Here is a 22,943-nt window from a genome sequence, read left to right as displayed (position 1 = left end):
TATATATGAAAATTGTAATGTAACTAATTACTATGAATCTGATTCTATGATCTGGACGTGTGAGCTACACTTCTCTATCTGTGGTTAAAGGATTAAGCTCTCGTACTTGTTATAAATCTTGAACCATCAGCAGCAATGATAACGAAAATCGATGCCCATCATGAGTATAACAGAAGAAAATTATCAAACCCCATGAGTGGCAACTTCGTGCTCAGCCAACTTGTCCACGAACTTGGACAGTCGACCTGCAATCTTTTGAAGGTGTGCGTTAATGGTGAGCTAGCTTTTCCTGTTACGTGCTACAGATTCCGAACATAATAAGAGAAGGAGTTAGATTGATCAAAAATGCCTTTAAATTTCCTGTTAGCATAGTGAAAACCAGGTCAGGAGTTCTGGTCGATTCGAGTGTTGTCTGGTTGTGTTCTAAACATGAATCAGATTGCACAGTATAGTTTTTGTAGATGACTGGTGTACTTTCCGATTGTTCTTAACGACAAGGACAACTCATCATTAAATACACATCAAATAACACTGATAAACAATAAAAAAAAAATGGCATTATCTTTCTTCTCTTTTCTGATAAAATGGCGTTAGGAGAAGCACTCCTTCTACTACTACCGATCCAATAACTGGTCCATCTCTTATTAACACGTCCTAAAATGTATGAAGTTTGAACGAAAGTGCCTAATTAACAAGTATGATTAGAGTAGATCTATGTGATCATAAATGTAATACAGCAAGCAATCCTTCAACATTGCTAATAATGACCACTTGTGACAAGGCGGGTCATTATAGAATCCAAAAGCAAAAACCACTGAGGGAGGAGTCTTACTCTTTTTAACCAGTTTTCCCAAACCAAGATATCCTGCCTAAACAACGGACCTTTTAAACTGGCATCTTATCATTTTACTTTTCTCTTCCTAGGTTTCCGGATTCCTAGAGTCTAGAACTAGAAGAGAAGTTTCCTTCCTCAACTCAATCGAGGACAGTGACTTCCATCTACTTACTTGATATAAGAAAGGTTGATAGAGCTTCAATAGCAAGGAGCCAGCACCGGCTTCGCGGGACCTTTCGGTCTACTCATGGCTAGGCTCTATGGGCCCGGACAGCCAACCGAAGACTCTCAGAAAAAACAACCTTGACATGACCTCAGAATCAGAGATCCAGAGAGAACTAGTTATTAAGAATGACTCGATCCTTAACAGTGAACTATGGAAAAAGCGTTTTGAAAAGCCGCGCTACACTAGAGAGTGATGATACACACTAGCAACTGCCTCAAGATCAAGGATTTTGAGGAATTACAGGTAGATGGAACAGGAAATGCGCATTAAATTAGAAATATTTGGATCGTACATGATAATGCAAAGGCTCATTCAGATTCTACAATGACTAACATGAATCAAGTCCATCCTATATAACAAAATGCTGCAGGTAGTGAACTCGGTGTTCGAAGTACAGCACACAGGTATGACAGCAGATACAAAACCAAACACAGTGGATACTACACGTTTATTTATAGAGACGACACAATGGGAACCGCTAAGTATCAATCAATATAACTATGATGATGAACCGGCGTTCATTGGCTGGTCTTTTTCATGGCGCAAACTGTTTTCCCGACTGTATGCAGCTTTGGCGCCCTGAGAAGAAGACTGAATTGATGAGACATAATTGATGAGACAACGAAATATCATACGTTACATGGATACAGAAGAAGGTAAGCAGTACTCACTTGGAAGATTGTTCCAAGTTTTTTCAATCCTTTAGCTCGTGACCTCAGAACATCACGGTACACGCTAGGGTCTATAAGTACCTGAAACAGAAAACATAATTAACAAATCATTCTTCTTTTCACTACGTTCATCATCATTTTTTCTTGCAATTCCGTAGTAGAGACCAATTCATATAACATGTCTGCTGAGTTTTAACACAGTTTTAAATCATTCAGTATAACATGTCTGCTGAGTTTTAACACAGTTTTAAATCATTCAGTAACCCCCCTAAGGCACTCGTACAATAATGCATCTCAATAACTAAATCAAATTTTAGATAGCATAAAAGGAAATATTGCAAGACAAAATGCTTCACACAAACTGAATCCAGGGTGCATGCTTGTGCCAAGCTTCAACATATAGCAAGACAAGGGCATGCGGTATGGTCAGCAAGTAGGCCGGAATAGGAGGATGAAAGCACATTAGGCATTTTTCCAAAGAACTCAATTGTCACCTCATAATTTACAGGAATGTCAGCCTAGAACTTTGTGTAGCGGTAGAAAGAAATCACCAGAAGTCACCAAGTAAAATTGGAATGTTGGCAGCTATCAAAAACCAGGACTGTTGTTTTAGAAGGTAAACAGCTACTTCAGTTTGCTAATTACAGATGAAGCTGAATTCTAGTTCCTCCTCATCTATTTGAACTACCAATAAGATGTGAAATGTTTTAAATCAGCAATTATCTACTTGATTGTCTTTGAGTCATAAAAGACTTGAAACTGAGATTTAATGTCATGAGAATGTCCACTATCTAAGGGATAAACCCATTTGGCCACTACTCTTTCATAACATCAGAACTCGCAGGCTTGCAGAATGAAGTTAGCCGTCATGAGAATAAGAAAGGAAAAGAGAACAACTTACTTCCAGGCAAACACGTGATAAGGTACGTTCAATATCAACCACGTTGATCTGCCAAAGTGATTGAAGCATAGCATCCTTCTTATCTTCAAGGATTTTCTGCATGCTCTCTTCTTGGTTTTCTACTCCATTCAACTTCTTCAACTCCTCCTGTATTTGAATTAAGGAAACAGCACCTGCAAATTCAAGAGAAAATAATCTTGTTAGGTTTCGTTTAAATTATAAACTAACATGAATGACCTTGAAGCCTGTTTCAAGATATTGAAGCTTTAGTTTCAGAAAACTGCACCTGAAGCTGCCATTACTTGTGATTTTATCAGGTGTCCTTTATCTCGTACCCATTCTGCGAAAAATGGTACCTTCATATACCGTTTGTCCTTTCCAAGCTCCTTGGAAGCTTTCCTTGTGTAGATATAGCCAATGGTGTGCAGCATAGCCTCGCCAAATGCTGATGATTATAGTGGTTATGAGTTGAGTTGGAAATTCAGATAAATTTTCTTTTAAAAACAAGAAGTTAATAAAACAACGCCAACAGCATTTGCATGTGCACAGTTACCCAAATCATAGTCTTTTCATGTTGCTATGTAGCTAAAACTTTTAAGAGTAATATTTGAAAAATAACTCCAGCATGGACAATTTTAGCATCACATAGGCATTGCCATGGAGTCCTGAGTTATGTAAAAAGGATATAGACAAGCTTCAGAAAAGGAAAAAGAAATGAAGTTATAGTGCATGACACAGTGGCTGAGAGCAGAACCTACTTCTACACCAAAACAGTTATTCTACAGAATCCTTTCAATGCACTTGTACGGTCAAGAAGAAATCACCAAAAACAGCCACTAAAATGAGACATAAGAATTCCTTCTTGCAGCAGGTTTTCCATAGTCAATAGTTTTCAGAGTTGATTACTTTTTTAAGTGATATAAAATGTTAATTGAGGAACAGAATATACCAGCTGCAGAGAGGCGGCTTGCTTCTGACTTTGCCCAATTTGTAAACTCATTTTCCCGGCCCTCAACAAATTTTTCAAGGCAATTTTTGAGAATTGTTATAAGCTTTTCTTCTCTCTCTCTCTGCAGCACCTGTGGATTAAAAAATAGCCAGGGGATTTATTCAAGTGCACCAAACACTGACATAGAAAAACATCAGTAAATAAAATACCTTCATCTTCATTTCCATATTCTGTATGCCTCCTTCATTTTCAAGAGATGCTATTGTCGCCAATGCAAGTTGGCCAACGTAATCTTCAAATAATTCACTCCCAAACATCATTCCAAAGACAGCTGAAGGATCCACCATGGATTCCCTGGCAAAGAGAGTATCTTTCATGAATTCTTCTGGATAAAAAAAGATGTGGGAAATGAAACAAAGATTAAAAGAGGAACCCAACAATGATTAACAGAGGAACCCATCACAAGACAATATTACAGTGAGACGAAGGGCAAATCATTCCCTGGTAAAGTTAGTGATCTGCAAATTGGTTAGAGCCCTGAAATTGGACAAGTCAGAGGCCAAGTATATTGAATGGATTAATGTGGTCTTCTTGTCGGCGTGCAAGTCTCAAATCTGGCTTTGTCCAACAGTGTTTCTTCCTCATGAGAAAAAAGATTGTCACTTTCTTCGTCAACCACTTCCTCATGGATTTAGGCTCCATCTCCCTTTTTTCAGTTGTTAACAAATATAATTCCAGCAGGATGAATTAACAAAAATGTAGGCATATTTGAAGCTGTTTTATGATGAAACGACATCCTGACTTCCATTTTCCCACAACTAAAGGCTTTTACATGATTATACATTCAATCTTTGTAGCATCAATTTCGCAATACAGACTAAGGGAATCAGCATCTTAGGAAAAGAGAAAAGTTTTTTTATACACTAAGAGTGTGTTTTCTCTAAGTTAAATTCCAGTGAGTCCCCAAAGGAGTTTAAGCTGAAGCATAATAGAAAGCAATTTATAGTTGTTTAAACTTACTGTGTCATTGCTTCCTTTCCAGACATGTCATATTTTTCACGCTTCTGGGGATCACTTAAGATCTGGTATGCTTCACTGAGCATCTACAAACATATAACAAATAAATAGGCTCAACAACAGATGCAAGTTGACAAATAAATGTGTTCTTCCATTATGTATATGCTCTGGCTTTTCGTAAACCATCAAGAAATGAAAGGGAAAGGCAATAAATTCCAATTTCCAAGGAAAGGGCACCCTATGTCCGAACAAATGAGAAATTTTCTAGCAAAAGACAATCGATAGAGCATATTAAAACATAGATTTTCCTCATTTATGCAGTGCGGTTGAATATACAACTTAACTCAACCACAGGATTACTTGTTCAAAATGACGAAATAACACGCAACTGAAAACACTGAAAAACGGAATAGTAACTTTGCATAATAACCAAGGTATAATCTTCGATGACAATCATATTATGAGCTAACCTGAAAATTTTCTGCAGCTTTTGGATCTCCAGGATTTTTATCTGGATGAACTATCCTTGCCTGTTCAAAGCACCAGAAACTACACTCAATAACGATCCCACAAGTAGGGTAAACATGAGCAGAAAAAATCAGTGCTTCCACATGTTCGTGATAAAAACAAAAGATTGCATCTGCAATTTAAGACCCTTATTTCAAAATTCACTACCCCTCAATAGAACCACTTCAGTGCACTACTAAATTCTTTTCCCATGGGATTGAAGCTATAAACCTTGTGGCTAACTCACAGCTTTTAGAACCAGTTCCATTGAAAGCTCACCTTGAGATAGTAAGCCTTCTTGATCTCTGCCGGTGTCGCCTCGACCTTAACCCCCAAAAGGTCATAAAAGGCTGTATCTTTGACCATTGGTTTTGCTTTTAATCTTGCTTTAGGAGAACCACATGATAGGATCAGAGAAACGAAGACTGAGAATCAGCCTCATTAACAAACAAATAAAGTAAATTCAATTCAGTAAGTTAAGCACACGGAACAACAATAATGGCAGACAAACTGTATTCACTTATAAACATCAAAAGAATCCATCCTTGCAAGAAAAACAAGATGGGTTACTTCCAAATAATAGCATGGGATAAAAAAAATAACAAGATCGAGCTTTTGATGAAAACAATGAAGTTTTTACCATTTTGCCGAGCCTAGATCTTAGCTAATACTTCCAAAAACAGGCATGTATTTATCACAAACTAAAAATAAAATATATATAATAAAGAAACAAGATCAAGATTCTAGAACTCACGAAGAGAAATTTGAGATGGGATTGCAAAGGCAGGGAGACTTGCTAGTTTCTGGCAGAGAAGAAGTACTGAAGATCGAAGGAAGCGAGAAAGAATCTAACAGAATGGAGATTTTAACGTGTCGGTCAGCTACGGATAAGGCTTTTATACTTTCGAGAACGTTTTTAACAGCGTGACAGTGAATCTTATTTTTGTGGATGTTTTTTTAAAATGTTTTTTATTTAAAAATATATTAAAATAATAGTTTTTTTAATTTTTAAAAATTATTTTTAATATTAACATATTAAAATAATTTAAAAATATTTAAAAAATAAAAATAAATAAATTTTTTAAAAATACTTTTAAAATGTAAAAATAAACCGTCGATCAATAAAATAGAAATGAAACTTTAACTATGTTAAGGAATAGAAGAGACGGTATCGTTTTCTAGAACCGAAGAAGCTTCGTGGTAAGAGAGGGAAGACGTGTCGGTCATTAACGAACGGTTGGCACTCTTGACTGGTAGCAGAAGCTACTTCTGATTTTATTTCGCTCAAAACATTGCGGCTATATTTTATTTTTGGTTTTTAAGGTCCAAAATCTTGGGATCGACTTTCGAGAATACATAGATTGAATTAACCTGGAAGAATTACGAAATAGAAGACGAATATGTTTTTTTTAAAATAAAATAAATTTAATAACATGTTAAATTTTGATTAAATTAATAATATAGTAAAAAAATAAAGTAATAACAACAAATTAAAAAAATATATTTTCTGAACAAAACTACGCTTACACATGAAACTCTTGACTTTAACATGAAATATGTTAATATTATATGTTTATCGTGCATCTTAGATTATGAGATCAGAATAATTTAATAGAAAAATAATTATTGAAAAATAAAAACAAAACTAAAAAAATTAAGAGCAGATGTAGATCAAAATATTTAATATTACAAAATAGATCCTTTAACCGGTTATGTTTAATGAATTTGTTTATTAAAATCAATTTGTCACATTAATCAGCACACACGTAAAATTTATTGAATAAAATAAAAGAAAAAAAACAATATGTAAGGATGCACGTATTAAAAATATTATGAAAAAATCAAAAATAAATAAATTTTTAAAAATAAATTCAATCTATATAAAATATAAAAAAAAAAACACAAATGAATCATGCTAAAATCCTCAAAAATTAAATACACCTAATATAATTAAAAAATTATCGTCATTTAAAAAAATGCTAAATAAGCCAAAACAAAACACATAAAATTAGTATTAATTAAAATATAAACTTAAAAATTATGTAAAAAAAAGGCATATAAAAAAGGTATTAACTGGAAAAATCAAAAGAAAAAAAAAAGATCAGGCGTTGATGGGCTTCGTAAGTTAGGGCAAGTGTCTAACCCATCAAGAAATAGCTCGGGCGAGGGCCTGCAAAGTCAGACCCAAACATACAAGCCTTTTATTTATTTTTAAGTTAATTGGGCAAATTACATGTCATCCGCCCTAATTGTTTTTGAAAAATAAATAGATAACACGTTGTCTAGATCCCTAAATCAGGCTATTATGGTGGCCGAAAAACAAAGTTCATGTTTTTTTTTCACCCAAAAGATCATTTTCAACCTCTTTTTTACACAAAACACATAGAAAACATTATAGTAACCTTGTTAAACCAATCCATGATCTTAAAATATGCAAAAACAAACACTTCAAAACCCAAAATAAAAAATCTTCTATATCTATTTTTTAGGCACTTTCAAAGTAAAAAAAAACACATAGCTCATCCTTTCATCATATGGAAACAATTTGTCATAAAAATCGATTGTTTTTACGGTCAGAATCATCATCAACAACAACTTTCTCTCTCTATGCTAGAATCTGGTAGGTCCTTCTCTCTCCTCCCACCAAAAAAGACTAAAAAATGAGAAAAATAAAGTTTTACATAAAATTGAATTTTTAGAAATTAATGGGACCAGTTACCTAACAGCCAAAAAAGATAGGGGATGAAAATAAACTTTTAAGATAAATTTCACAGTCACCACCTATTTTACTCGTCTTTTCACTTTAGTTTATTGTTTTTCAATTCAACTTTCCCTAAAAAAAAATTGCAATGAAGTGTTAATTTGAACTAAAAAAAGCTCAATCGTGCAAAACAAAAGTTCAAGAATCAAATTAATTTAAAAAAATCAATATTTCAATTCATGATATGAGATGGTGAATAGTAATCATGCTACAAGAAAACAAAGAGCTCTTTTAGTGCATGTTAGTTATATTTTCTTTCTTTTTTTTTCTAATTTTATTTTTTAAAAAACTAATTCTACAAATTCTTATTTTGATACATGCACTTACGAAGCTAATGAAAAAATATCATCACATCATAAATAGCAAAAGGAAAAAAAAAAAGAGAAAGCTTCAGGTACTATTTGTTTGTTAAAAGATATTTTTTTAATTGGTTTTAATGAAAAGTGGATTTTAATAAATTGTTTTTTTTATGGTTGATAATATTATAAAAAATGAGCTTGAAAATACTTTTTAGTATATAGTTATGCCATGAAAAATAAACTCAAAATAAAATTTTAATTATTTATAGTATATTAAAATAATAGGGGCAAAAATTAACAGGTGAAAAAGTTTAAAAGTGTATGAAATTAAAAAAACATTTCAATTTTATAAATTCTTTGAAATAAAACAAATATCATTAAAAAAAATATGGACCAAGTGTGATAGATTAAAAGTTTAAAGGATGATGAAATTGAAAAAATATATTCCAAATTAATAAATTATTTCAAATAAAACAAATAACAATCAAAATAATAAGAACTAAATCTGATAGATAAAATAATTTTAATTTAAAAAAATATAAGAGAAAAATAAATAACAATAAAAAAAATTAGGAACAAAATTGGTATAAAAATCAAATTAAATCAAAATCTAAGAGATGAAATTGAAAATAAATAAAATTCAAAATAAAATATATAATAATTAAAAGATCAAGAACTGAATTTGATATAAACACCAAATAACTTCATATTTTTTTATTTTATTTTTTACAACTTCTAAAAAATATATCCCATCTAAAATAAAAGTAAAACACTTTTCCAGAAGTCAGGCCAAATTTGTTTTTATTGAAAAATAATTTTTTTATTGATCAGCTTTTTAATAAAAAATAAATATAAAAAAGTTTAAAAAATATTTTTCAAAAAACCATTTTCTGGTCCTTAGTAATGTTTATCTCAATTCTAGATCCTAATTGGATTATGATATGCTTGCATGATATCAAGTGATATACAATTACATTTAATTAAAAATCTCAGATGGGCCTCCAGATGAATACCAATATTCTTTAATTCAACTTGGGCCCCACAGTCCACCAATTCTCTTTTGTCTCGATATGTATATATTATATTATATTAAAAAAATCTAAATATTCTATAAATATATTAATATAAATATATATTTCGGTTAGGTTGAAGTGAATTATGGATCAAATTTAAAAATATTCATATTCTATCTATTATCTCTCAAATAAAATAATTATTCAAAAAATATATATCTATTTAAATTAATTCAGATCAATATTGATCCAAACGACCATCCATAACTAAGTGGGCCATGAAGTATGATATTTCAAGGGCCTAAGCTCTTTTAAAGAAGAAAAAAAGAAGGCATTGGGCTTAAGCATGATAACCTTGACAGCAAGGTTTGGAAGATAGTTTCTGATTGGGCCTACTTTATTTTAACTAGAATAAGATGGGCCTAACTACAAGTCAGGATTCCAGATGGGCCTAACTACAAGTCAGGATTCCAGATGGGCTGTGAAGGCCTGTTTCGTACTTGTGTATACTTTCGCAGCTTTATTCTCCCCCTCCCTTCCGTCCATGCTTGGATTCAAATGAACCTCAAATTCCAAGCAGCATGGACTCGACTTTACTAAAGGAAAGCTAAAGTTCAGCACTTTATACAAAGTTGAGTGGCCTTACTTCGTGGAAAAGATTAAAAAAAAAGAAGGTGAAAATATCGCCCGAAAAATAGATAGAATGCTGAAAGGGCAGTTTGTAACCAAAGAAACTCATCTGCTTAGTCGTGAACTACAGTATGTTCTTTTACAAAGTTGTTGCTTCTACACAGGAAACAGCTACAGTATATATATATAGCACGTGACAATAAAAAAAATTGGAACACGTGATGTTAAAAGTAGTGTTTTTTATTAGCAGTTATTTTTCAAAGTATATTTTACTTGAAAATATAGAAAAATATTATCATTTATTTATTTATTAAAATTATTTTTTACATTAACACATCAAAACAATCCAAAATATATATATAAAAAAAGTTAATTTCAACCAAAACAAATTACAAAAATTACAAAATGCTGAGATTTAAACTAGGCAACGGTACAAGGTTATTTACCCTGTCTGTCAAACAATTATGGACCAGGCACATCCATGTTACAATGAGTCGCGTACAGGGAAGCAAAGTCCTCTTTTACTTTCTTTTTATCAACAAAAAGTCTTTTAATTTAGTATGGCATATATCTTTCGGTAAAATTATTAATATAATGGCCAATGAGCATGTAGCTCAATTGACAGTCTTTCCTTCCAAGATGTTTCGTCCTCGAACCTCTTCTTTATAATAAAAAAAATAAATAAATTGAAATTAATATAATGGATCACTGTATATAGTCAAAAAGAATAAGAATTCCCTGATTAAAAAGCATATTTAAGCCAAAGAATATGGTGGGGGCATCGAAAAAGTCATGCTACTAATTTCTTTTTCTCGAAGGTTTGGTAGGGAAACAACAGCTCTGGTGTGTAAATTTTGCTGCTTGATCTGGGGGGGTTAACATTAGCTAGGTCTACTGCATGCATGCCTTGATTGTATTCCTACGTGTATTCAAATCATTGGGCGGGACTGTTGATGTCAGCAGAGCTAGGGTTCATCTCCATTCTCTTTTACCCCTCAAACAAGCATGTCGTCTCCCTCTCTCTCAATCAATGATGATGCTTAATTACTTAGTTAAACGTCATTAGCACCCAACATCTGTCTGTGTTCAACTAACAAGACTAATTAAAGCCTCCCTCTGCTCTCTTTTCACTAATTTAATCATTCTTTGAGAGCCAGCAAAGCCTTGGATCGCTCCATGCCAGACATCATCGATCACTAATTACTTAAGTTAATCAAATAAATCCCATTTAGAAGCATATAATCTTCCCTCTTGGCCACGCCAAGATATATACCAGGTGCCTTTTCTTCAACTCATGTGAGCCATGGAATAGCATGGCCGGCGCCCACATGCCATCGCCATCTCCTGGCTGACGCTAGTGCTCGTAAGATTCCTTTTATTTTCCTAGCATGCAACCAAATCCAAAGAGGAAAAGGCACGAGAGAAGATTTCATCATCCATGTTCCCTCTTTTTCCTAGCTGCTATAATTTCTTTGGCTGATCATCACGACTTTCTTTCTTTTCCCTGTGCTTGTCCAGCCAGTAGTTAGCATCCATATAAGACAGCAATTTGCATGTCATTACTCGATAATTTAGTGATTAAGTATGGTAAATGTCCAATCTAGTCTTTAATATCTAAGGGAGAAATCATACTATATAGTATATCCAGATGATTCTTCTGCTTTGTACTCGAAGCCATGCCCCAGTTTTCTGTTTGTAGGAGGAGATCATAATAGATATTAAATTCAATCCAAACCTGTATATATTTGTAGCTTCCTTAGAACTACATCATTAAATATACAGTTCAGTGGTCTCATCAAGCTGCTTTGCATACTTTAAAAGGAAAAAAATACATGTTGCTTTCTTGGCTTCAAAAAAATATATGGACATAAAAATAATGCAAGTTAAACGTCAGGGGAGAACGATTGAAGAAAAGGCAAGGGCAATTCTTTGAACCCAGAGGCATGTGAAAGCACTCGTGTTTTGTGTTGTCGTGGAAGTTTTTTTTTTATATATATATATTATTAAAACAATTCTAAAAAAATATTATTTTAATATTTTTTTCAAATTAAAAACACTTTTAAAATCTATCCTAATGAAAATAAAAATATAATACTAAACAGGCATTAAATATGTATTTGTTCGTGCCGTGGATCACATGTTTAACTTACAAACAAACAAATTTTAAATCTAAATCGGTTAGAGTAATAAATAAGTTTGTTTATTTGTAAATGTGAAAAAACATAAATGAATTTTACATGAGAGAATGGAGTGCCTGATTGCTGGCTAGTTCGCACGATGCATAGCGACCTGCTAGGGCAATTTTTCTTATATAATAACTAGTTCAAGAGATAAATCTTTTCAATAGAAAAAGGGTTTTAAATAACCATAATAAAAAAACAAGTTTTAGCAAAGTTTAAGCATGTTAGAAAGTCAAAAAATTAATTTATATTGGCTGAAATATTTTTTAAATAATTAAATGATAAAACATTGCACGCTGTATATTCTAAAAGATGTATTAAGACAACAACAAATTGGATTAACTCAGACTAACTATGGTTACCATGCAAAACCTGTAATATGGGTATGAGATAGTTATAAAATCATGGAACCAATAGCGAGACAAAATAGAAAGCTCAATTATAACAAACCAAATACTTAAGGCTAAAAGTGAAAAAAAAATCTAATTTAAAAATTGAACAAGAAAAAACTGATTTGAGTAAACCTATATCAATGGTCGATGCAATGCCTTGAGATGAGACAAATATATATATATATATATATAAACAACCCCAATTGAAAAACATGAAAATCCAAGCAAGCCCGAATGAGTCCTCCAAATTAGGGTTAATTTTTTAAAATCACAACTCATGAAATCTCATACTTGGGCTCAAGTAAGAAACTTAATTTCCAACTAATTTAATTTTGAAGAATAGTATTAGAGAAAAAATAATAATAAAATGAATGAGAAGCAAACATGAAAAAAAAAGAATGAGGATGAAATCGCAAGAAATAAATAAAATTCATAAACCATACTAATAAAAAATCAAAATAATAGAAATTCAGTTCGAGAGATGAGAAATTGAAGGAGGATAAAAATAATTTTTTTTCCCAATTTGAAGTGATTTTATCAAATAAAACAATTGAAATTCAAAAAATATTAAAAAAACCCTCAAGGGAAAAAAATTGAAGGGTTGTTATGATTTTATTCATGGGCAATATGCAAATTGAGGTAGAGAAAAGAGAAATGAAGGGGGGAAAGAAAATTGAATTGACGCCAAACCGAACATAATCACTATATATGCATTGCCCAGATAGGAAGAGAATGTCGTGACATATCAAATGACACGGTAGGACATCTTTTTCCACCACCAGAGTCAGCCACGAGTGTCTCCTAAAGGTGATGGAGTGGCTGACGCGTGTATGTAACTTTTCATTTTTATTTTTATGTATCAAAAGATAACATTATACCGTGACCAAATAATTAGTGCTATAAAATGATGATTTAGCTCTTCAAATATGATTTGAGAATTTTTATTTTAATATAGTAATAGAGTCATTACAACGTTTTTAAAAAAGTGAAAAATAAAGAATTCTCTTGGCTATAGTTAAGTGATATTTTGCTTTTAAATGTATTAATGTAATCTACAGTGTAAAAATTCTAGAAAAGGTTTGAGGCGCCCCTCGACAATTCAAAAATAACAAATAAATCCTATGAAAATATAAATATACCCCTGCATGCTAGTTCAATGAGTTTTTTAAGGGTAAAAAACACAAATTCACTATTATAATTCACACACACATATATATATATATATATATATATATATATATATATATATATATATATATAACTACTGAAATGTCATGAGAGGTTTGAATTTACTAAGATATCGAGCATCTCAATCATCAACCATAATATTTTTCTATTCAAGATTTGAGGTTCAACTCTTCTCAGGTGTTCTTGCGGAAAATTGCTTACCAAAAACCTATGCACCGCAGGATTTCCTGCTAATAATAGTAAAAAAAAAAAAATCGACCAACCTTCTCGAATTTAATTCAAGAATCGACTGGGGCCTTGGTATTTGGAGTTATAATATGTGTATTTTTTTTTCTCGACTGCTTTAAAAATTCAACCACTCCAAAGTTCAGTACCTCAAGAATCTAATACTATTACTGCTAATCTCTAAATTAGATTCTAATTATTTGCTCATATGATGGTTACTTAAGACTTATATAATTATTAACTTCAGAACTCATAAAATTAATTAAGATACATATAAGCAGGGTCGAATATCCAAGTTAACCTTTTAAAAAAAAAATTTGCAGACGGATGCTTAGAAGAACTATTCACGATGTTGACTAATTTTCTCCAGCATTCAATCTCGTATACCACTTTAATTTACACATGTCATCAAGCAATTAAAAAGACAATAAGACGATTTTGATTGACGTGCTTTGGTGCTTGCTTTGCGATTTTTCGATTTCCTTGATGATCTCTCTCTTTTATAGGATTTTTTTTATATATAAATATGGATATTTAAACCAATTTGTATATATATCGACTAATTTTATAGATTTTAAAATTAATAATTATATAAATCTTTAAAGGTCCTGAAATTTATAAAACTCAAACCAATAATTTTTAAAAAATAAATTTAAAATATAACCAGCTAAATTATACCACTATACCACGATGATTTTGGATTTACTTCCTTAATGCTACAGAAGAAGGCCATTAGGAAAAGAAAATCAAAGAAAGTTGCTCTACTGATTACGGAACCATGATTGAGACAATGGATTGCGACTAAGGCATGACAACATTTGTCCCCTTGCAATGTTTTTGTATTTAGTGTGATCGAAACCTATAAAAATAAATCCCTCACAGCCTCCCCAACAAAACCAAGTTGGAGCCCATTCGTCCTGTTCCCTATTGGCTTTTTACTCAGACCAAAAAAAAAAAAAAAAAAAAAAACACTTTCGAGTGGAGAGAACCATGAATAGTTATGCTTTTTCCATAACTATGGCTACTGATAGTACTGTTCCCTGCACGTGGGATCTGTTCCACGACTACATGAACACCTCCCACCATAACTATTTGTGAAACCATGCTGTGTCTTTTCAGCTTTAAGATCCAATTACTGCTGTTCTGTGTCTTCAACCATGTTCCAATTGTTCAGTCAAGTTTAATTTGCTTTCCATTGCTCCTTCATATTGAGTGAACCATGTTTACTGATTTGCTTCAGTCAAGAAGTTTATTCGTGAATTGGGATCATTCCTAGCAATTGCTTTATTACTTCAGACAAATGAGATTTTAGGGGTTAATCTGCTTGGAAGCAGTAATTTGATTACTTTTAACGTGTGAAAAAATGATCCGAAAACATTACTTTGATGTAATAAAACTGCTTGGAAGCAGCTTTGGACTCCGTTTGTTGGTATAATAATGGTTATTTTTTTAAGTGTTTTTAAAATTTATTTCAATTTGTTTACAAGCATTTTTAAGATCCTAAAACAAATATTCTCCTGGTGTTCTTGATATTTAACGGCAACTCTGAGTCTGACACTGAAAAAGATGCTGGGGGGCCGCTGTCCAATCCTCTGGGTTCTTGTCATTCAATAAATCTGCAAACGAGAGGTGCTAAATAATGCAAGATTGGATCGGATACTTGATTCTCGTTGAAGGTCCTATTCTCTCACTTCATGCGAGACAATATTGGCAAAAGATGCATTGCAGCATGCCTTTGCCCAGTAGTTTCAAAAGAAGAATCACACAAGTGGTGGTTCTCTGAAACATCTCCAAGCGGATCCAAAAATGATTTTATAGCTCAGAAATTCACAAGCCACCGCATATATATAATCAGCAGCCACTACTTCAGAGCTCCCTGGACAATTAGTCAAAATGCACAGATCAAGCTTCAAATAAAGAAAAAAAAAAGAACACATACACTCGAAGGAAGGAGGAAGACTGCTGCTTTGTTTTCATACACTTTATAAACAAGTATTGTGTCTGCACTCAATTATTTCAATTTGTCAAACGTAAGACAGCCCCATACATGGCTTTACAGATATTTTTTCATAAAAAAATTTGATGCGAGAAACAAAGAGCTGATTTCACTGTGAAGGCCATCCACACAACTTGGAACAATAAGAAGAAGAGCTCGTTAAAAATAATACCATTACATTTACTATAATAGCGAAATCCTACTACATCAAACTGTAAAACTCGCAAGCCCATTTACAGACCAAGAAACAAACTAGCCACAACCCTTTTGTTCTTTCTTACATATCCATCTACTCCCCACCCCGTGACTTCTACATATGTTGCCTTATTTCAAACTACTTAAATTATAATCAGCTCTTGAGTGATAATTTCTTAAGCTTGATTATTACTAAACAGATCTCTCTATCTCTCTTCTGCTCGAGAACAGATCAGTAATGAAACATCTCTGCAGACGCCATTATAGGCTGATTCAGGTAGGCCATGTTCCATGGGTTCAAGAAGCTGTCAGCTGCTGGTTCATTGAAGGTGATCGAGTCTCCAAAAACACCATTGTTTGAATTCAAGGAACCGATTATCTCATTCAAAGACTCCAATCTATTGCTGAGCTCGCTTATTTGAACTCTTAGGATTGAGTTATCAGCCTCAACACTCAAGTAACGCTGAGTTGTGATATTGATGCCTGTAATAATCTGGTGATTCTCCTTCCTCAATTGAGACACTTGAGCCATTAGATCATCCAAATGCTTCTGTTTTCTCATTCTAGACCTCCTCGCCGATTCGCGATTTGATATCATTCTCTTTCTCTTCCTCTGATCCATCAATGCCTGCAAATCCTCCTCCGAACCTGAGTTTTGAATCAAAGATGATCCCGAAGATGTTCCACTAGAGGAAGCCATGAGAGACCCACAAAACAGGTTTGCAACTTTTAAACAAGAACGGCAACAAATAGAGAGTTATGGCAAGACCCAAATAGCAACAAACTCAAAAGTGATGCAGATAATAGTAGTAGTAATAGTACTGGCTTTATATTTATGTATATTATATTATAGTCTAAAGATCAGATTTTGAGCAAAAATCATGAAACGTAATACAACCAGTAAAGGAAAACAACTGAGAATGATTGAACTAAATGGGTCCTGCGCCTGAAGGTAGAATTTATCATGCACCCAGTAATGAAGATTTCACTGAGAATTGGAGACATGAATCTCAAACATCAAGAACAAAATATTTATCATCAAGATAAGACTTTAAAAAACCCCACTAGAAACCCAAAAGAAAAGGATTGTGACTTGATGCTTGAAGCAGCCTCAAAACGCCAGCCCAGCACAGAAGAATTGTACCAGGATGGAGAATATTAATGGGTTTTGGATTCAAGAAACTGAGATCCAAGATCAAGACTGGAGAATAGAAATGGAAGAATATAGCTACAGTTCAATGCCAAAACAAGGTGCTTTGTGAGCCAGGAACTTGTAAGCAAAATATTCAGAAGGAACGGTGCCTGAAAGATGCTAAAAGGGAGAAAGGGAGGAGGAAGGGGGCTTCAAACGAAAGAGAGGATGGCATTTATAGAGCAAAAGAGACTAACAAGTTGATGGGAAAAACAATTTAAAAAAAAATAAAAATGAAGAGAAATTAAAGAATTTGGTGGAATCTCATCAGAGAAAAAAAGTTGCTGGAAAAAAGTTGATGGGACATGTGAGGTAAGGGAGGAGAGATGGGAGGGGACCTCCAAAAGTGTCCAGATCCACAGCTGGGATCGACCAACTTTAACCTCCGTTAGTGATGGTAGTTTTGTTGAGCACTGAGGTTTAACTGTTTTTTAAAAAAAAAATTAATTATTTTTAATATTTTTGAATTATTTTAATATATTGATATTAAAAAATTAAAAATATTATTTTAATTCATTTTTAAATGAAAAGTATTTTGAAATGTAAATATATCATATTTTTAATATATTATTTTGATATATTAATATTTTTAAAATGTAAAATATTTTGAATGTATTCCAAAAGGGAAAAAGAATAAGCAATAATTAAATATGGATTTTCTACTAGGATGATATTGAGAGTCTGTCTTTGCATCTAGAGATATATGAACATTTGATTCCTGAAAAATAATTGCTAGATAAATATAACATATATGAGTAAAATTCATAAAAAAAAACATATATGAGTAAGAAACCGTTTGGAAACGCGGTGAAAACCGCGTTCCTAAAAAATTCAAAATTTTTTTTTTGCTAAAATTTAATATGGTTTGTATGTTTTGGATCGTTTTGATGTGTTGATGTCAAAAATATTTTTTAAAAAATAAAAAAATATCATTAGCATGCATTTCGGCACAAAAAGTTATTTGAAAAGCAACCGCTGTCACACTATCAAACATGTTCTAAATATAATATATATTAGTTGAGGTATGCATAAACTGACTCAAACACCCATATTAATATAAAAAAAAAAAAATTCATCACGTCACCTATAAATTGAGGCAGAAAATATAGCATTCCATTTATTTCATATGTATATCTTTTGTGTAATATTCTTAATGGTGTGGTGGACTTAATTTAGATAAGAATTTCGCCATTACCATAATCGATGCAAATGTTTTCGATTAGAAATTATTTTATACAAAAATTTAATCTTATTTTTCTTAAATCACAACAAAATGTTAATCTTGAACCAATCTTCTTCTACAAATTGGGCAAAGCATGTGGTTGCCCATTGAAACTGAGCTCGGGTGTATTTGTTTACGCGTTCATGCTGTATTTTTCAAAAAATTTAATTGTTATTTTAAATTGTTATTTTTATTTTTATACCATATTGATATGTAAATGTTAAAAATAAATTTTAAAAAATAAAAAAAATATTATTTTTATATATTTTCAGGTAAAAAATATTTTAAAAAGCAACCGCTATCACAATAACAAAATTATCTTAATCAACTTATAAACTCAATTTCAAGAAAAGTTTTCTCCCTTCTCTTCTTTGTGCATGAATTTTTTTCCCATAATTTGCTATTCAAGCAACCTCTTTCTAAATACATTCTGTGTTTGATTTTGAATTTCTTTGGAACTGATTGATAAAAAGTTATTTTTAAAAATACTTTTATTAAAATAATATTTTTATATTTTTAATAACAACGTATCAAAATAATCTAAAAATTAAAAAATAATTTGAAATTATAAAAAAGGTTAAAAAGCTTAATCCAGCTGATCAACACAAACACAGCCTAACATCTAATTTTTATCAACCCATGGACCAATTTTAAGAAAAAGTTTTCTCCTGTTTTCAATAATCGAACATACACTTGCACGTTTATAGCATTTTTTATACCTTTTCAAAGGATGAAATTAGTCTTATTTAAGGTTTGTAGCTGTCTCTCCTAGTAAGTATGTTTTTTAAAAATCAAACTTGTATTCTCATCCTTATAAAAATATACAAGTGTCTTTAACCACTATAAATCTATATTTCACATGTCACAATTACAACACACGAATTACAAATATTATGAATAATTCTATAAAATATACTATTTTTTTTTTAGTATTGTATTATTTTATGAAATTTTTTTACTATGCTAGAAAAAAAACAAAAAAACTCATAGAAATTGATGCATGGAGCAGGAATCACGCATCCCCGTATGCTGCCTAATTTTCAAAAAAAAAAAAAAAAAAAAAAAAAACTGAAATAGATTTGAGCTTTTTGGTAGTTTATGGGTGTACAAGGTCCACTGATGATTTCCTGACACGAGTCACATAGAGAAAAGCAAATCTAGGGATGTAGGGTGTTTACTACACCTTGGGTTCTGAGCCATTTGATTATTTTTAAAAATAGGAAATCCCCAGATTAGCCTTGAATCACTCTGTTATGGTAGGATTACCTTGACTTCTCGGATCATGACTCAACCCGACTCGCCAAATACATTCTTCAACTCATACGAGGAAGGATGAGTTTTTGCAATCCTTGACAAGACCGCTACTGATGACAAACAGATCAACCGCGATTTGTTTATACTTAACAAGATCTGACATGAAAAAGGATTGACTTCTTTAGTTATCAAATCAACCATTAGGGTAACCTCGATTAATTATTATTTTATTAAAATTGTGGCATTTCACTCTTTTTTTTTAAAAAAAATAAAATTCTTCTCATGGCACTGACCAATTCATCATAGCACTAGGTTCGAACAAGTAGGTTAATATTTTTTTAGTCAAACAAAAATTCAGTCCAAATCAAATTTCTAAATCATGAATTATATAAGTCAATCTGATCAGTCTAACCAACTGGTTATATGTAGTATGTATCGATAGTAGGTGAAATATTTATTGAAACCAATAAATTAATTTAAAAAAAATACAAAAAATTAATTTAAAATAATAATAATTAATTTTTTTCGAAACCACGGTGCCATTGCAAAAACAAACATTATGCTAGTCAATGCTTACTTCACAACTTATCCCCAACCCGAATAATGTAATATTATTACTAGATAGTGTTTGGTTATTGCCATGAGATAAAAAAAAACATGGACAATAAAAATAAAAAGGTGTTTAGTTGAAGAAACATGAGCATAAAAATAAATTTATCTCTCTGAAAATTTTATTGTAAATTTTTGTATTTTCAAAACACAAAGTACATATGAGATATATCTTCAGAGATAATATTCATTGTCTTTTATTCCTAAAATATCATTATAAAAAAAATCTTAATTGTAAAATTGTCCAATTCAAACATGTAAAAATAAAAACGGGTATCATTATAGTTTTAAAACCTAATTATAGGGGTCGATCCGGAGCAAGTCTTCGGAATAACGACTTTTAATAAATATCACGCTTCTAAAGCGCGACATGGTTAAATCTCAATCTTCTGCCTAAACCGGTCGACCGTTTCACATAAAAATCATGATTCTAGAAGTTTTTCTTCCAAATATATTTTATGAGTCAAAATATATATTTTTTTATCCAGCTTGTTGACTAAAAAATAGAGTTCAGTTAAAATTTTAAAAAGTTATTGTTCACATAATAGTGGAGGATTTTGAGCAATTACTAAATGAGGATCTGCCCCAAATAGATTATGTGAATGATCTAGCAAATGCATTTATGAACAAGTGAGATAGGTTTAGACTCAAAAGAAGACCAGGTCGTGCTAGACCATAATAACAGCTCAAAAGGGCTATAGTTTTTATTCGACTGTTGGATCGTGCTTCAATATTTATAGGAGTTTCCAAAGGTTGTTTTTCCTAAAGTGGAGGCTGCGTTGCTATACGGATCGTTGGATCTTTAGATATAAAAAATCTCTTCGGTTTTGGAAGTTTTGAGATCTTGTTATTTTCAGAAGCGGTTGACTGGTTTCACTGACCATTATGAACTAGTCAACCAGTTGAGCTAAAAATAGCATAGCTTGATCATATCGCACTTAGAAGCACGACATTTACTAAATATCACTATTTCACCAAATCTTTTTTATCCTATATTAATGCATCATTTTATTTTATTTTCCATGTTAATTGCCTGATTCATTCGAGTTTTTTAATAGTTGATGAAAGGGTGGAAATACTCGTTCAGTGTTAACTCTAGAATTTGAAAGAACTACATGTATAGGATGCTAATTATGTATTAAATAGTTATAAATTGTAGTATTTGGTTCGGGTTTTGGGTTTAATTTAGGTTATAACTACCCGACGAGTGCTCAAAACCCTATAAAATCAGGTTCGAGTGGTTATTAGTGGTTCAATTTTGCCATAAATAGTCATTATCATGCGTTGCTTGCTTGAGATAAATACATATAAGAGTAGAGTTGATTGATTATTAGGGATAAACGATGTCTTCGATGTCATTATGGAGGAAAATACCACCTAACAACAGCAGTTGGAAAATAGCCAAATTGAAGAAATTGCTGTACCATAAAGGAAAATTGGAAGACTTTAAGTCAAAGGTTGGCCTAATGATCCTGACGTCACAACACTAGCCCAGTTTTAAGGATAGGCATCACTTGACGTCAAAGGATTTAATTATACTGTTCTTTTTCCATCCGAGTACATCCAAAAGTTTAGCAGCCAGAATAGTCTATCTCCTTGCTTCTTTTAAAATATTGTCATGGTTTTTTTAATATTTTTTTAAAAAATATATTTTTTAATTTTTTAAAAATTAACTTTAATATCAGTATATCAAAACAATATAAAAATTACTTATGAATTAATAACAAAATTCGATTAACTTCATGTGCGGTATTTATTCTTGTTGTAATAAAGATACAAGAGAATTTCATATATATTACCTAATACTTCTAGAAGACTTGGAAAATCTAATGGTGTTTACATGGATAATAAAGCACTTGACTTTATTTTTTATTTTTTTATTTTTTAACTTTTTATAATATTTTTATGGTCTCATTAGATAAAATCATGTTTGAAATTAAGATAAAAATACTAAATTAAAAAGATATTGTACCGAAAAGTAAAAAAGAAAAAATTATATGGCTAACTCTAAATCTGCAACAATTTTATTTTGGTATAAAAATTTATTTTGTTTATTTTCTACTTCATAGGTTAGAGAGAGAAAAGGAAAACTGGTTAAAGAGTTTCATTCGACAATAAAACTTTGATGGTAATGCTTTTTAGCTTTCATTTTGTGTAAAAAAATAAAAGTTTAGGTTCGAGAGAGAATTTTAATTCTGGTTTTGATTTTGTGTTTTTTGATCAATTTATTAGTAAATATAATTTTTGATATTTTTTTATTAAATATTCATATTAACCTTTTCATTTACAATTTTTTTTTGGTAGAAAAAATATTAAAAATGCTCGAGCCTTTTTTGCATTAAAAAATTGCTTCGTCCTCTATTTGTTTATGAAGTGTTGGCCTTCTAAATTGTAACTTAGTGATCTCTCTGGAAAAAAAAAAACTTTTAACATTTTTAATACATGTTATGGTAGAACTTAAAAGGAAAGCTACGTGCCTAACATTGCCCCTAATGAAAGTTTGGACTAGCCTATCCACGTCCGTTCTTACAACCAACATTAACTAAGAACAAAGGGTCGTGAACATTTAAAAACCAGCTTGACCCGGCGGGTAGATCTAGAATCTGACTGATCTAGAATTGAAATCGAGCTGAGTTGAAGAATAAATAGGAGAAAAAAAACCTGGTGTGACCCGGCTGGTT

The 22,943-nt window shown here is 31.7% G+C and overlaps 2 protein-coding genes across 8 annotated transcripts; both read right to left on the bottom strand.

Moving 5' to 3' along the window:
• Positions 1–1,309: 1,309 nt before the first annotated feature.
• Positions 1,310–6,028, bottom strand: LOC7470006 (chaperone protein dnaJ 10). 7 transcript variants are annotated; one of them, XM_024600103.2, is made up of 10 exons: positions 5,861–6,028; positions 5,386–5,492; positions 5,070–5,129; positions 4,603–4,685; positions 3,792–3,936; positions 3,583–3,712; positions 2,920–3,078; positions 2,634–2,806; positions 1,733–1,813; positions 1,310–1,652 (listed from the first exon to the last, which is right to left on the bottom strand). In XM_024600103.2, the coding sequence occupies exons 2-10, from the start codon at positions 5,470–5,472 to the stop codon at positions 1,560–1,562; spliced, it is 1,011 nt and encodes a 336-aa protein (XP_024455871.2). In that variant the 5' UTR covers positions 5,473–5,492; positions 5,861–6,028; the 3' UTR covers positions 1,310–1,559. The 7 variants fall into 7 exon arrangements, with proteins under 7 accessions (XP_024455871.2, XP_002305443.3, XP_006384517.2 ...); XM_002305407.4 differs by having other exon boundaries at positions 1,310–1,640; XM_006384455.3 differs by having other exon boundaries at positions 5,386–5,488; positions 5,861–6,027.
• A 9,921-nt stretch (positions 6,029–15,949) lies between these two features.
• Positions 15,950–17,446, bottom strand: LOC7470005 (bZIP transcription factor 44). Its single transcript, XM_002305406.4, has one exon. The coding sequence runs from the start codon at positions 16,683–16,685 to the stop codon at positions 16,218–16,220; it is 468 nt and encodes a 155-aa protein (XP_002305442.1). The 5' UTR covers positions 16,686–17,446; the 3' UTR covers positions 15,950–16,217.
• Between the last annotated feature and the right edge of the window lie 5,497 nt (positions 17,447–22,943).

This window comes from Populus trichocarpa, chromosome 4 (assembly GCF_000002775.5).
Source record: "Populus trichocarpa isolate Nisqually-1 chromosome 4, P.trichocarpa_v4.1, whole genome shotgun sequence".
NCBI classification, from domain to species: Eukaryota; Viridiplantae; Streptophyta; class Magnoliopsida; order Malpighiales; family Salicaceae; genus Populus; species Populus trichocarpa.
Note: the sequence above shows the minus strand (reverse complement) of the source record. Positions and strands in the feature narration are given on the sequence as shown.